The following is a 12499-nucleotide window of genomic DNA, read 5'->3' as shown; positions in this document are numbered from 1 at the left end:
ATGACTTTTCAATAGTTATACTCTTAGCACCACAGGATTATTGAATATTAATAAACTGTTGACAGGAAGTGACAACGTCTCTTTGTCTTCATTCTTTTTGAAGAAAATGTAAACTAGAAGGTCGGGATTCAAAGCCAGCTATGTTCTAGGCTCACGATAATGCACTTTGAAGGGTCACTTGTACAGCTGCCATGTACAGCTGTTAACATGAATGCCATCTCCGCAGACATCTAGGAAAATGCTTTTAAAAGCTATGTTTTCAGCTGTATAGTGATTTGCGCTATAGTTAATGTAAATAAAATAAACATGTAAAAAGACTGCTGGACACAGCAGATCAATGAGAGAATTTTATTTGTGCTACAAATTTGAAAACAGATCAAACATCTTAAAATACATATACTTTTTCTTCTCCCCCCCAAAAAGTAGGATTTAATAGCAAAATACTTTCAGCAAAAAACATAACATGGTCTCAACCCACCTTTTAAACACCATAGTCTCAACCCACCTTTCAACACCATAGTCTCAACCCACCTTTAAACACCATAGTCTCAACCCACCTTTCAACACCATAGTCTCAACCCACCTTTTAAACACCATGGTCTCAACCCACCTTGAAATAGCTTTCGTTTAGCAGTTTATTTTTATTTTTTTTATGTTGGTTTTTGTGCAACAATCATAGATTTTATATAAAGACTTGTGATCAGCAGATGAGAAAACCCCCCAAAAAAAAAACATTGTGAAGTGTTACAAAAATGGTGTCCTGATTAGTTAGAACAGACAGGCTAAAGCTGAGGAATAGAACCTACAGAACCTAGGACATTCTAATTCCATTAGTAGAACCACCTCTGGACCAGCACTCTACTGCTGAGACTAGAACACTAGGGAGGGACAAGGGGACGACTACTAGGCTACAGCAGACACTATAGACTAAAGAGTCAGAGAGAAGGTTAGAAGCAGAGGATGAGGAGTAAAACAGGACAGAGTTAGAGAAAGAAAGGGAGAGTTAGATTTTATTTAAAGTTATAATTGTAGCTGTGTAGTTATGTTGAGTTGGTCCCACCCTTCAATTCCCCTGACAAAAAAAGGTTCTTCCTGCTTACAGAGTATCACAGTCTTTTTATTTTGTAACGTTGCAGATAGAAGCGCGTTTCAGATCAGGACATGGTGTTTGTGACTGCAGGGAAGGGAGGTAGAAGTTATAACCTCCTGGAGGTCTGAAGTAGTGCACTATCTTCCCTGCAGTCACAAACACCATGTCCTGATCTGAAACGCGCTTCTCTCTGCAACGTAACAAAATAAAAGTCCTGTTCTGAAGCAGTTTGCAATGTTACAAAATAAAAGTCTTCCTCCTTAACATTAAAAACATTCTTTAATGTCAAAAAGTAAAAGCTCCCTAGATAAACAAAAAAACAAAACAATAGAAACATTTAAGGCTTTTTAAGGGATAAAATGATCATGATAATGCAACATTTTTTAACCGTACACACATACAGCTGAGATCCACACCTGGGTCACACACACACAGCTGAAATCCACACCTGGGTCACACAACTGAGATCCACACCTGGGTCACACACACACAGCTGAGATCCACACCTGGGACCCACAGCTGGGTCACACACACACACAGCTGAGATCCACACCTGGGACCCACAGCTGGGTCACACACACACACACACAGCTGAGATCCACACCTGGGACCCACAGCTGGGTCACACACACACACAGCTGAGATCCACACCTGGGACCCACAGCTGGGTCACACACACACACAGCTGAGATCCACACCTGGGACCCACAGCTGGGTCACACACACACACAGCTGAGATCCACACCTGGGACCCACAGCTGGGTCACACACACACACACACAGCTGAGATCCACACCTGGGACCCACAGCTGGGTCACACACACACACAGCTGAGATCCACACCTGGGACCCACAGCTGGGTCACACACACACACACAGCTGAGATCCACATCTGGGACCCACAGCTGGGTCACACACACAGCTGAGATCCACATCTGGGTCCCACACTATAGCAGTGTTTCTCCAACCTCTCCTCGTGGACCCGAGCCATTTCACCATGTTGTTGTAGCTCACCTGAAGCTCACCTGATTCACACAATCAGAGGCTTGATAATTAGTTGAATCAGGTGTGCTGTGTTCTGTGGGGCTCAGTTGGTAGAGTACAACAGAGTATTATAGTAGAGTATTATAGCATAGTACAGTGTATTATAGCATTATAGTATAGTACAGAGTAGTACAGAGTATTATAGTATGTTGCAGAGTATTATAGTACAGTACAGCGTATTATAGTATAGTACAGAGTATTATAGTATAGTACAGAGTATTATAGTATAGTACAGAGTATTTGCAGTGTGTGTAGTTGACCCAGGTTAGAACTCAGCACCTTCTAATGATGAAATTAAAGAAACACAATCAGACGGTCTAAATTAGGTTAGCCTCCTCTCCTCCGCTACAGAGCAGGAGAACACACACCGGATCCTGCAGGGCCCCTCTCCTCTCCTCCCTCCTCTCCTCCGCTACAGAACACACACCGGGTCCTGCAGGGCACCTCTCCTCTCCTCCCTCCGCTACAGAGCAGGCGAACACACACAACGGGTTCTGCAGGGCCCCTCCTCTCCTGGGCCACAGTGTCTGCTGGTCCTTACCTCAAACCTTGGTCTGAAGCAGTACACTATGTAGGGAATAGGGCTCTGGTCTGAAGCAGTACACTATGTAGGGAATAGGGCTCTGGTCTGAAGCAGTACACTATGTAGGGAATAAGGCTCTGGTCTGAAGCAGTACACTATGTAGGGAATAGGGCTCTGGTCTGAAGCAGTACACTATGTAGGGAATAGGGCTCTGGTCTGAAGCAATACACTATGTAGGGAATAGGGTGCCATTTGGGATGCAAGCCTTTATCTACCTGGTGACACCTTGGGGGCGTGCATCTCAAATGGCACTACAGAGGGAGATCTGGCGTCAGGGGTTAAAGGTCAGGGACAGGCTTATTGATCACTGGCAGTTATTAATCAATACCAATTATGGATGACTGATCAGTGCGAGTTCAGTGACAGCTATCAGTAGGAGGTTAGAGGTGAGGGATCAGAGGGTGAACCAGCAGACACTGGGACCCAGGGGTGAGATGGTTCACCCAGAGAGGCTCCTCCTCTAGACACCAGGTCAGGGGTTAGAGTTCAGCAGTTCTACTTCCTGTTGTCGTGTGGCTGAGAACTCATGGCCACGATGACTGGCTGCTGAATGGGAGGAGACGCCCCATCCTCCTCCATCTTAGGCCTCTTAGCCTGGGGGTCGCCTGGCACCTCCGGCCCAACATCAGGCCCCGCGCTGGGCTGTCTGCTCACCAGGGCTGGGGGGGAGCTGGAGGCCTGGGCTGCCAGGATCTGGAGAGGACTGGTCAGAGCTGGGGGTGGGGGTGGGAGGAAGGGGAGGAAGAGGAGAAAGGAAGGACAGAGTCAATACATCACCATAATGAAACATAACTTACCATACATCAATGATATTAACATACCAACCATGTCAACAAAAACAATAACACTGGTTGCTAAGGTAGCCGTACCGTAAGGGTTGGCGACGCTGGTAGCCGTGGCGACGGCAGTGTGTTTGCCGTTCTGAGTGACAGGGCGGACAGGAAGTTGGTGCAGCCCCAGAGTTAGGCCACGCCCCTCTGACCCCTGACCCCCCTGCTGAGCTCCCTCCAACGACTGGATCACTCTCTCCCTATTCTGCTGCTGCTGCGCGTCTGGGGGACAAATATAACACATATATATTAATATACACTGAACACCAATATAAAGCAAAGTGTTGGTCCCACGTTTCATGAAGCTGAAATAAAAAAAGATTCCAGAAATGTTTAATACGTACAAAAAAAAGCTATAAAATGTTGTGCACAAATTTGTTTTCGTCGCTGTTAGTGAACATTTCTCCTTTGTCAAGATCATCCATCCACCTGACAGGTGTGGCATATCAAGAAGCTGATTAAACAGCATGATCATTACACAGGTGCACCTTGTGCTGGGGACAATAAAAGGACACTAAAATGTGCTGTTTTGTTACATCACAATGCCACAGAAGTCAAGTTGAGGGTGCGTGCAATTGGCATGCTGACGGCAGGAATGTCCGCCAGAGCTGTTGCCAGAGAATTGAATGTTAATTTCTCTATCGTAAGCCACCTCCAACGTGAGGAAGCCAGCCTCATAACTGCAGGCCACGTGTAACCACGCCAGCCCAGGACCTCTTCACCTGCGGGATCGTCTGAGACCAGCCACCCGGACAGCTGATGGAACTGTAGGTTTGCACAGCCAAAGAATTTCTGCACAAACTGTCCGAAACGGTCTCAGGGAAGCTCATCTGCGTGGTCGTCGTCCACACCAGTGTCTTGACCTGAGTGCAGTTAGGCGTCGTAACCGACTTCAGTGGGCAAATGCTCACCTTCAATGGCCACTGGTATGCTGGAGAAGCCATCACCTCATGTTGTTTCAGCATGATAATGTACGGCCCCATGTTGTAAGGATCTATACACAATTCCTGGAAGATGAAAATGTCCCAGTTCTTCCATGGCCTGCATACTTACCTTAAAAAATGTCTGGTATCTGTGACCAACAGATGCATATCTGTATTCCCAGTCATGTGAAATCCAGGATTTTATTTCAAATGACTAATTTCCTTATATGAACTGTAACTCAGTAAAATCTTTGAAATTGTTGCATATATAAATAGGAAAAAGTAGGTACTGGATTATTTTATACACCTATTTACGTCCCCTTTTATTTTGGTGGCAACGAAAAGCCGGATTTTGAATAAAATCAAAATGGACTTTTTCGTTGCCACCAAAATAAAGGGGACATAAATAGGTGTATAAAATAATCCAGTACCGACCATATTGACCTCATAAAAAAACAAACAGCAGCTGGAAAACAAAATGTGAAAAAAGAAAAGAAAGTACAAGACAATGTAAATATATATCTCTCATGTCTGGGGGAGAAATATATTGGACATGACATTCTTTTTCTTAAAACTGCATTGTTAGTCACTGTAAGGTCTACACCTGTTGTATTCGGCGAATGTGACAAATACAATTTGATTTGACATGTCTGGGTGAGAAATATGTAGGACATACAGTGAAAGTACTCAGACCATATATATATATATTCACATTTGCACAAATGCTAAAAACGTTTTTCGCTTTCTCATTATGGGTATTGTGATGTCATAATGGGGTATTGTGATGTCATTATGGGGTATTGTGATGTCATTATGGGGTATTGTGATGTCATTATGGGGTATTGTGTGAAGATATGGATTAAAAAAATACTATTTTAGAATAAGGCTGTAACATAACAAAATGTGGAAAAAGTCAAGGGGTCTGAATACTTCCCAAAGGCACCGGTTATGTCACTTTATGCATCAGACACATAAGGAACCCTTGACCTTCAGCACAATACACTTGTGGAGATTTCAAAGGATTTGATTGGTGTAAGCAATATGGTTTAAATTTCTACCTAGCCTATCAGAGGGCAAGGTAGAACTATTGCCATATTACCAGCACCGGTCAAATCCTCTCAGATTGTAGGGTCTAGGGGTCCATTTGGAATTGGGTCACAATCTAGCCGTACCTCTCTGCTCGCTGGTGCCCTCCGCTCCCTGCTGGCCAGCGCCGGTATTACCATGACTCTGCCCCCCGCCGGGGGTGAGGATGTACCCGTTTGGGGGGTGGGAGGCCGTAGCTGTGGTGACCAGACGGAGCATGGTGAGGGTGTTGGGGGGGCTCTGCAGCATGTGGAGGGTCTGTCCCCCAGCGACTCCGGGGCCTGAGAACAAGGTTAGGGGTTTACCCATCCCCGAGGGCAGGGGGTGGGGCGGGGCGGCCATGATCACAGGCTGGCCATGTACTGGAGAACCTGGGGGGGGGGGGTGAGAACACAAACACGGTCTTTAGCTGTCTGAGCATCTGTAGATGTGTTCCTACCTGGGGAGCTCTGTATCTGGTGAGGAGGATAGTTTATGGTGTAGATGTGCTCCTACCTGGGGAGCTCTGTATCTGGTGAGGAGGATAGTTTATGGTGTAGATGTGTTCCTACCTGGGGAGCTCTGTATCTGGTGAGGAGGATAGTTTATGGTGTAGATGTGTTCCTACCTGGGGAGCTCTGTATCTGGTGAGGAGGATAGTTTATGGCGTAGATGTGTTCCTACCTGGGGAGCTCTGTATCTGGTGAGGAGGATAGTTTATGGCGTAGATGTGTTCCTACCTGGGGAGCTCTGTATCTGGTGAGGAGGATAGTTTATGGTGTAGATGTGTTCCTACCTGGGGAGCTCTGTATCTGGTGAGGAGGATAGTTTATGGTGTAGATGTGTTCCTACCTGGGGAGCTCTGTATCTGGTGAGGAGGATAGTTTATGGTGTAGATGTGTTCCTACCTGGGGAGCTCTGTATCTGGTGAGGAGGATAGTTTATGGCGTAGATGTGTTCCTACCTGGGGAGCTCTGTATCTGGTGAGGAGGATAGTTTATGGTGTAGATGTGTTCCTACCTGGGGAGCTCTGTATCTGGTGAGGAGGATAGTTTATGGTGTAGATGTGTTCCTACCTGGGGAGCTCTGTATCTGGTGAGGAGGATAGTTTATGGTGTAGATGTGTTCCTACCTGGGGCGCTCTGTATCTGGTGAGGAGGATAGTTTATGGTGTAGATGTGTTCCTACCTGGGGAGCTCTGTATCTGGTGAGGAGGATAGTTTATGGTGTAGATGTGTTCCTACCTGGGGCGCTCTGTGTATATCTGTACTCTGGTACGGAGGCCAGTTTGTGAGCCAGGTCGTGATGATGGTCGTGAGACAGAGGAGACCCCTCTCTAGAGAGACACTCTGGGGTCTGAAGACCACTGGAGGGAGGGGAGAGGAGACCCTGGTGGGTGGGGGAGGCTGGGGCACTCCTAGAGGGGGGGAGGGGGAGATGGTTAGGGCATTAACACACTGCAAACACGCCACCCTCCAGCACCGCCCTCCAGCACCGCCCTCCAGTGAAACACACCGCCCTCCAGTAAAACACACCGCCCTCCAGCACCGCCCTCCAGTGAAACACACCGCCCTCCAGTGAAACACACCGCCCTCCAGTGAGAAACACCGCCCTCCAGTGAGAAACACCGCCCTCCAGTGAAACACACCGCCCTCCAGTGAAACACACCGCCCTCCAGTAAAACACACCGCCCTCCAGTAAAACACACCGCCCTCCAGTAAAACACACCGCCCTCCAGTAAAACACACCGCCCTCCAGTAAAACACACCGCCCTCCAGTAAAACACACCGCCCTCCAGTAAAACACACCGCCCTCCAGTAAAACACACCGCCCTCCAGTAAAACACACCGCCCTCCAGTAAAACACACCGCCCTCCAGTAAAACGCACCGCCCTCCAGCGAAACGCACCGCCCTCCAGCGAAACGCACCGCCCTCCAGTAAAACACACTCCTCTCAGACTGAGAATGGGACTTTTCAAAAGGTGAGAGCGAAGAGCAAACACGCACTCCAGGATTGTTTCAGACACACACCTTATTGCGAGCTAGATAGACTTACTTTGTTCTATCCAATCAAACGAGAGCAGAAGCAGAGAGAGAGAGAGGAGAGAGTTAAACAGAGGCAGAAAGAGACAGATTATAACTGTTGAACTGACAGAGAGGAGAGAGTTAAACAGAGGCAGAAACAGACAGATTATAACTGTTGAACTGAGGGTTTACAAGTCACTACATCAAGGAGGAGGGTCTGAAGAGAGGCTATTGTATAAGCAGGCTTTTACAACAACCCTGCACTAACACACCTGGTTCTACTAACCATTTGCTCTTCACAACCTTGATTAGCTAAAGGTGAGGGGTCTGATGTCAGGGGTCGTACCTGGATGAGAGCGGTCCGAACGGCGTGCGGAAGCAGGCCACGCCCCTCTGCCGTCTCTTCCTGAAGGCTTGTTCCACCAGCTTGCCCTCTGAGGCCGAGTCCACACGCCAGAAACTACCTTTCCCAGGCTCCTCCTGGCTACGAGCCACCTTCAGGAAGTAACGGTTCAGAGAAAGGTTGTGGCGGATCGAGTTCTAGGAACAGAGGAAAGGGGGGATAGTTGGTGATAATTCGGAATTTCCAACAAAAAAATATTTACTTTGGAGATAGAATACAACATTCCATCAAAAACCTAGTTAACTGCAGATGACCTGGTAGTAGTGGTAGGTGATGTGTCTAGTTACCTGGTAGTGGGGTAGGTGATGTGTCTAGTTACCTGGTAGTGGGGTAGGTGATGTGTGTAGTTACCTGGTAGTGGGGTAGGTGATGTGTCTAGTTACCTGGTAGTAGGGGTAGGTGATGTGTCTAGTTACCTGGTAGTGGGGGTAGGTGATGTGTCTAGTTACCTGGTAGTGGGGGTAGGTGATGTGTCTAGTTACCTGGCAGTAGGGGTAGGTGATGTGTCTAGTTACCTGGTAGTGGGGGTAGGTGATGTGTCTAGTTACCTGGTAGTGGGGGTAGGTGATGTGTCTAGTTACCTGGTAGTAGGGGTAGGTGATGTGTCTAGTTACCTGGTAGTGGGGGTAGGTGATGTGTCTAGTTACCTGGTAGTAGGGGTAGGTGATGTGTCTAGTTACCTGGTAGTAGGGGTAGGTGATGTGTCTAGTTACCTGGTAGTAGGGGTAGGTGATGTGTCTAGTTACCTGGTAGTGGGGGTAGGTGATGTGTCTAGTTACCTGGTAGTGGGGTAGGTGAGTGTCTAGTTACCTGGTAGTAGGGTAGGTGATGTGTCTAGTTACCTGGTAGTGGGGTAGGTGATGTGTCTAGTTACCTGGCAGTAGGGGTAGGTGATGTGTCTAGTTACCTGGTAGTAGGGGTAGGTGATGTGTCTAGTTACCTGGTAGTAGGGGTAGGTGATGTGTCTAGTTACCTGGTAGTAGGGGTAGGTGATGTGTCTAGTTACCTGGTAGTGGGGGTAGGTGATGTGTCTAGTTACCTGGTAGTGGGGGTAGGTGATGTGTCTAGTTACCTGGTAGTGGGGGTAGGTGATGTGTCTAGTTACCTGGTAGTGGGGTAGGTGATGTGTCTAGTTACCTGGTAGTGGGGTAGGTGATGTGTCTAGTTACCTGGTAGTGGGGGTAGGTGATGTGTCTAGTTACCTGGTAGTGGGGGTAGGTGATGTGTCTAGTTACCTGGTAGTAGGGGTAGGTGATGTGTCTAGTTACCTGGTAGTAGGGTAGGTGATGTGTCTAGTTACCTGGTAGTAGGGGTAGGTGATGTGTCTAGTTACCTGGTAGTGGGGTAGGTGATGTGTCTAGTTACCTGGTAGTGGGGTAGGTGATGTGTCTAGTTACCTGGTAGTAGGGGTAGGTGATGTGTCTAGTTACCTGGTAGTAGGGGTAGGTGATGTGTCTAGTTACCTGGTAGTGGGGGTAGGTGATGTGTCTAGTTACCTGGTAGTAGGGGTAGGTGATGTGTCTAGTTACCTGGTAGTGGGGGTAGGTGATGTGTCTAGTTACCTGGTAGTGGGGTAGGTGATGTGTCTAGTTACCTGGTAGTGGGGGTAGGTGATGTGTCTAGTTACCTGGTAGTAGGGGTAGGTGATGTGTCTAGTTACCTGGTAGTGGGGGTAGGTGATGTGTCTAGTTACCTGGTAGTAGGGGTAGGTGATGTGTCTAGTTACCTGGTAGTAGGGGTAGGTGATGTGTCTAGTTACCTGGTAGTAGGGGTAGGTGATGTGTCTAGTTACCTGGTAGTGGGGGTAGGTGATGTGTCTAGTTACCTGGTAGTAGGGGTAGGTGATGTGTCTAGTTACCTGGTAGTGGGGGTAGGTGATGTGTCTAGTTACCTGGTAGTAGGGGTAGGTGATGTGTCTAGTTACCTGGTAGTAGGTAGGGGTAGGTGATGTGTCTAGTTACCTGGTAGTGGGGGTAGGTGATGTGTCTAGTTACCTGGTAGTAGGGGTAGGTGATGTGTCTAGTTACCTGGTAGTAGGGGTAGGTGATGTGTCTAGTTACCTGGTAGTGGGGGTAGGTGATGTGTCTAGTTACCTGGTAGTGGGGTAGGTGATGTGTCTAGTTACCTGGTAGTGGGGTAGGTGATGTGTCTAGTTACCTGGTAGTAGGGGTAGGTGATGTGTCTAGTTACCTGGTAGTAGGGGTAGGTGATGTGTCTAGTTACCTGGTAGTAGGGGTAGGTGATGTGTCTAGTTACCTGGTAGTGGGGGTAGGTGATGTGTCTAGTTACCTGGTAGTAGGGGGTAGGTGATGTGTCTAGTTACCTGGTAGTGGGGGTAGGTGATGTGTCTAGTTACCTGGTAGTAGGGGGGAGGTGATGTGTCTAGTTACCTGGTAGTGGTAGTAGGTGATGTGTCTAGTTACCTGGTAGTGGGGGTAGGTGATGTGTCTAGTTACCTGGTAGTAGGGGTAGGTGATGTGTCTAGTTACCTGGTAGTAGGGGTAGGTGATGTGTCTAGTTACCTGGTAGTAGGGGTAGGTGATGTGTCTAGTTACCTGGTAGTAGGGGTAGGTGATGTGTCTAGTTACCTGGTAGTGGGGGTAGGTGATGTGTCTAGTTACCTGGTAGTGGTAGTAGGTGATGTGTCTAGTTACCTGGTAGTGGGGGTAGGTGATGTGTCTAGTTACCTGGTAGTAGGGGTAGGTGATGTGTCTAGTTACCTGGTAGTAGGGGTAGGTGATGTGTCTAGTTACCTGGTAGTGGTAGTAGGTGATGTGTCTAGTTACCTGGTAGTGGGGGTAGGTGATGTGTCTAGTTACCTGGTAGTAGGGGTAGGTGATGTGTCTAGTTACCTGGTAGTGGGGGTAGGTGATGTGTCTAGTTACCTGGTAGTGGGGGGTAGGTGATGTGTCTAGTTACCTGGTAGTAGGGGTAGGTGATGTGTCTAGTTACCTGGTAGTGGGGTAGGTGATGTGTCTAGTTACCTGGTAGTGGGGTAGGTGATGTGTCTAGTTACCTGGTAGTGGGGGTAGGTGATGTGTCTAGTTACCTGGTAGTAGGGGGTAGGTGATGTGTCTAGTTACCTGGTAGGGGGGTAGGTGATGTGTCTAGTTACCTGGTAGTAGGGGTAGGTGATGTGTCTAGTTACCTGGTAGTAGGGGTAGGTGATGTGTCTAGTTACCTGGTAGTGGGGGTATGTGATGTGTCTAGTTACCTGGTAGTAGTGGTAGGTGATGTGTCTAGTTACCTGGTAGTGGGGTAGGTGATGTGTCTAGTTACCTGGTAGTAGGGGTAGGTGATGTGTCTAGTTACCTGGTAGTGGGGTAGGTGATGTGTCTAGTTACCTGGTAGTAGGGGTAGGTGATGTGTCTAGTTACCTGGTAGTGGGGGTAGGTGATGTGTCTAGTTACCTGGTAGTAGGGGTAGGTGATGTGTCTAGTTACCTGGTAGTGGGGGTAGGTGATGTGTCTAGTTACCTGGTAGTGGGGTAGGTGATGTGTCTAGTTACCTGGTAGTAGTGGTAGGTGATGTGTCTAGTTACCTGGTAGTGGGGTAGGTGATGTGTCTAGTTACCTGGTAGTAGGGGTAGGTGATGTGTCTAGTAACCTGGTAGTGGGGGTAGGTGATGTGTCTAGTTACCTGGTAGTGGGGTAGGTGATGTGTCTAGTTACCTGGTAGTGGGGGTAGGTGATGTGTCTAGTTACCTGGTAGTGGGGGTAGGTGATGTGTCTAGTTACCTGGTAGTAGGGGTAGGTGATGTGTCTAGTTACCTGGTAGTGGGGGTAGGTGATGTGTCTAGTTACCTGGTAGTGGGGGTAGGTGATGTGTCTAGTTACCTGGTAGTGGGGGTAGGTGATGTGTCTAGTTACCTGGTAGTGGGGGTAGGTGATGTGTCTAGTTACCTGGTAGTGGGGTAGGTGATGTGTCTAGTTACCTGGTAGTGGGGGTAGGTGATGTGTCTAGTTACCTGGTAGTGGGGGTAGGTGATGTGTCTAGTTACCTGGTAGTAGGGGTAGGTGATGTGTCTAGTTACCTGGTAGTGGGGGTAGGTGATGTGTCTAGTTACCTGGTAGTAGTGGTAGGTGATGTGTCTAGTTACCTGGTAGTAGGGGTAGGTGATGTGTCTAGTTACCTGGTAGTAGGGGTAGGTGATGTGTCTAGTTACCTGGTAGTAGGGGTAGGTGATGTGTCTAGTTACCTGGTAGTGGGGGTAGGTGATGTGTCTAGTTACCTGGTAGTGGGGTAGGTGATGTGTCTAGTTACCTGGTAGTGGGGGTAGGTGATGTGTCTAGTTACCTGCCAGCCCTTGTCAGCAGTGCGATAGTAGGGATAGTGTTTGGTGATGTGTGTGTAGATTCCAGACAAGGTCAGCTGTCTGTCTGGTGCTGAAGAGATGGCCTGGACTATCAACTGGGCATACGAGTAGGGAGGCTTAGATTCATCCTGGATAGGACAGGAGAGAGGGGTTAATATAGACACTCTGTGTGTGTGTGTGTGTGTGTGTGTGTGTGTGTGTGTGTGTGTGTGTGTGTGTGTG

At 48.1% G+C, this 12499-nt stretch overlaps 1 protein-coding gene across 3 annotated transcripts in view; it reads right to left on the bottom strand.

Annotated features, from left to right (window-relative positions):
- Nucleotides 1-334: 334 nt before the first annotated feature.
- LOC115178665 (forkhead box protein K1-like) overlaps nt 335-12499 on the bottom strand; it is a 28031-nt gene continuing 15866 nt past the window's right edge. The window contains exons 4-11 of one of the 3 annotated variants that reach the window (XR_003872656.1): nt 12259-12405; nt 7906-8099; nt 7591-7596; nt 6780-6952; nt 5643-5927; nt 3587-3769; nt 2579-3430; nt 335-2519 (exon numbers count right to left, since the gene is read on the bottom strand). Coding sequence is in view for 2 of the 3 variants with exons in the window: in XM_029739930.1 (XP_029595790.1) it covers nt 3213-3430; nt 3587-3769; nt 5643-5927; nt 6780-6952; nt 7591-7596; nt 7906-8099; nt 12259-12405 (1206 nt within the window). In the remaining variant the exon portion in view is untranslated. Of the gene's footprint in view, nt 3431-3586; nt 3770-5642; nt 5928-6779; nt 6953-7590; nt 7597-7905; nt 8100-12258; nt 12406-12499 lie in introns of all 3 variants that reach the window. The other 2 variants (XM_029739930.1, XM_029739932.1) reach the window with 2 other exon arrangements.

This window comes from Salmo trutta, chromosome 38, assembly GCF_901001165.1.
Source record: "Salmo trutta chromosome 38, fSalTru1.1, whole genome shotgun sequence".
In the NCBI taxonomy this organism is placed as follows: Eukaryota; Metazoa; Chordata; class Actinopteri; order Salmoniformes; family Salmonidae; genus Salmo; species Salmo trutta.
Note: the sequence above shows the minus strand (reverse complement) of the source record. Positions and strands in the feature narration are given on the sequence as shown.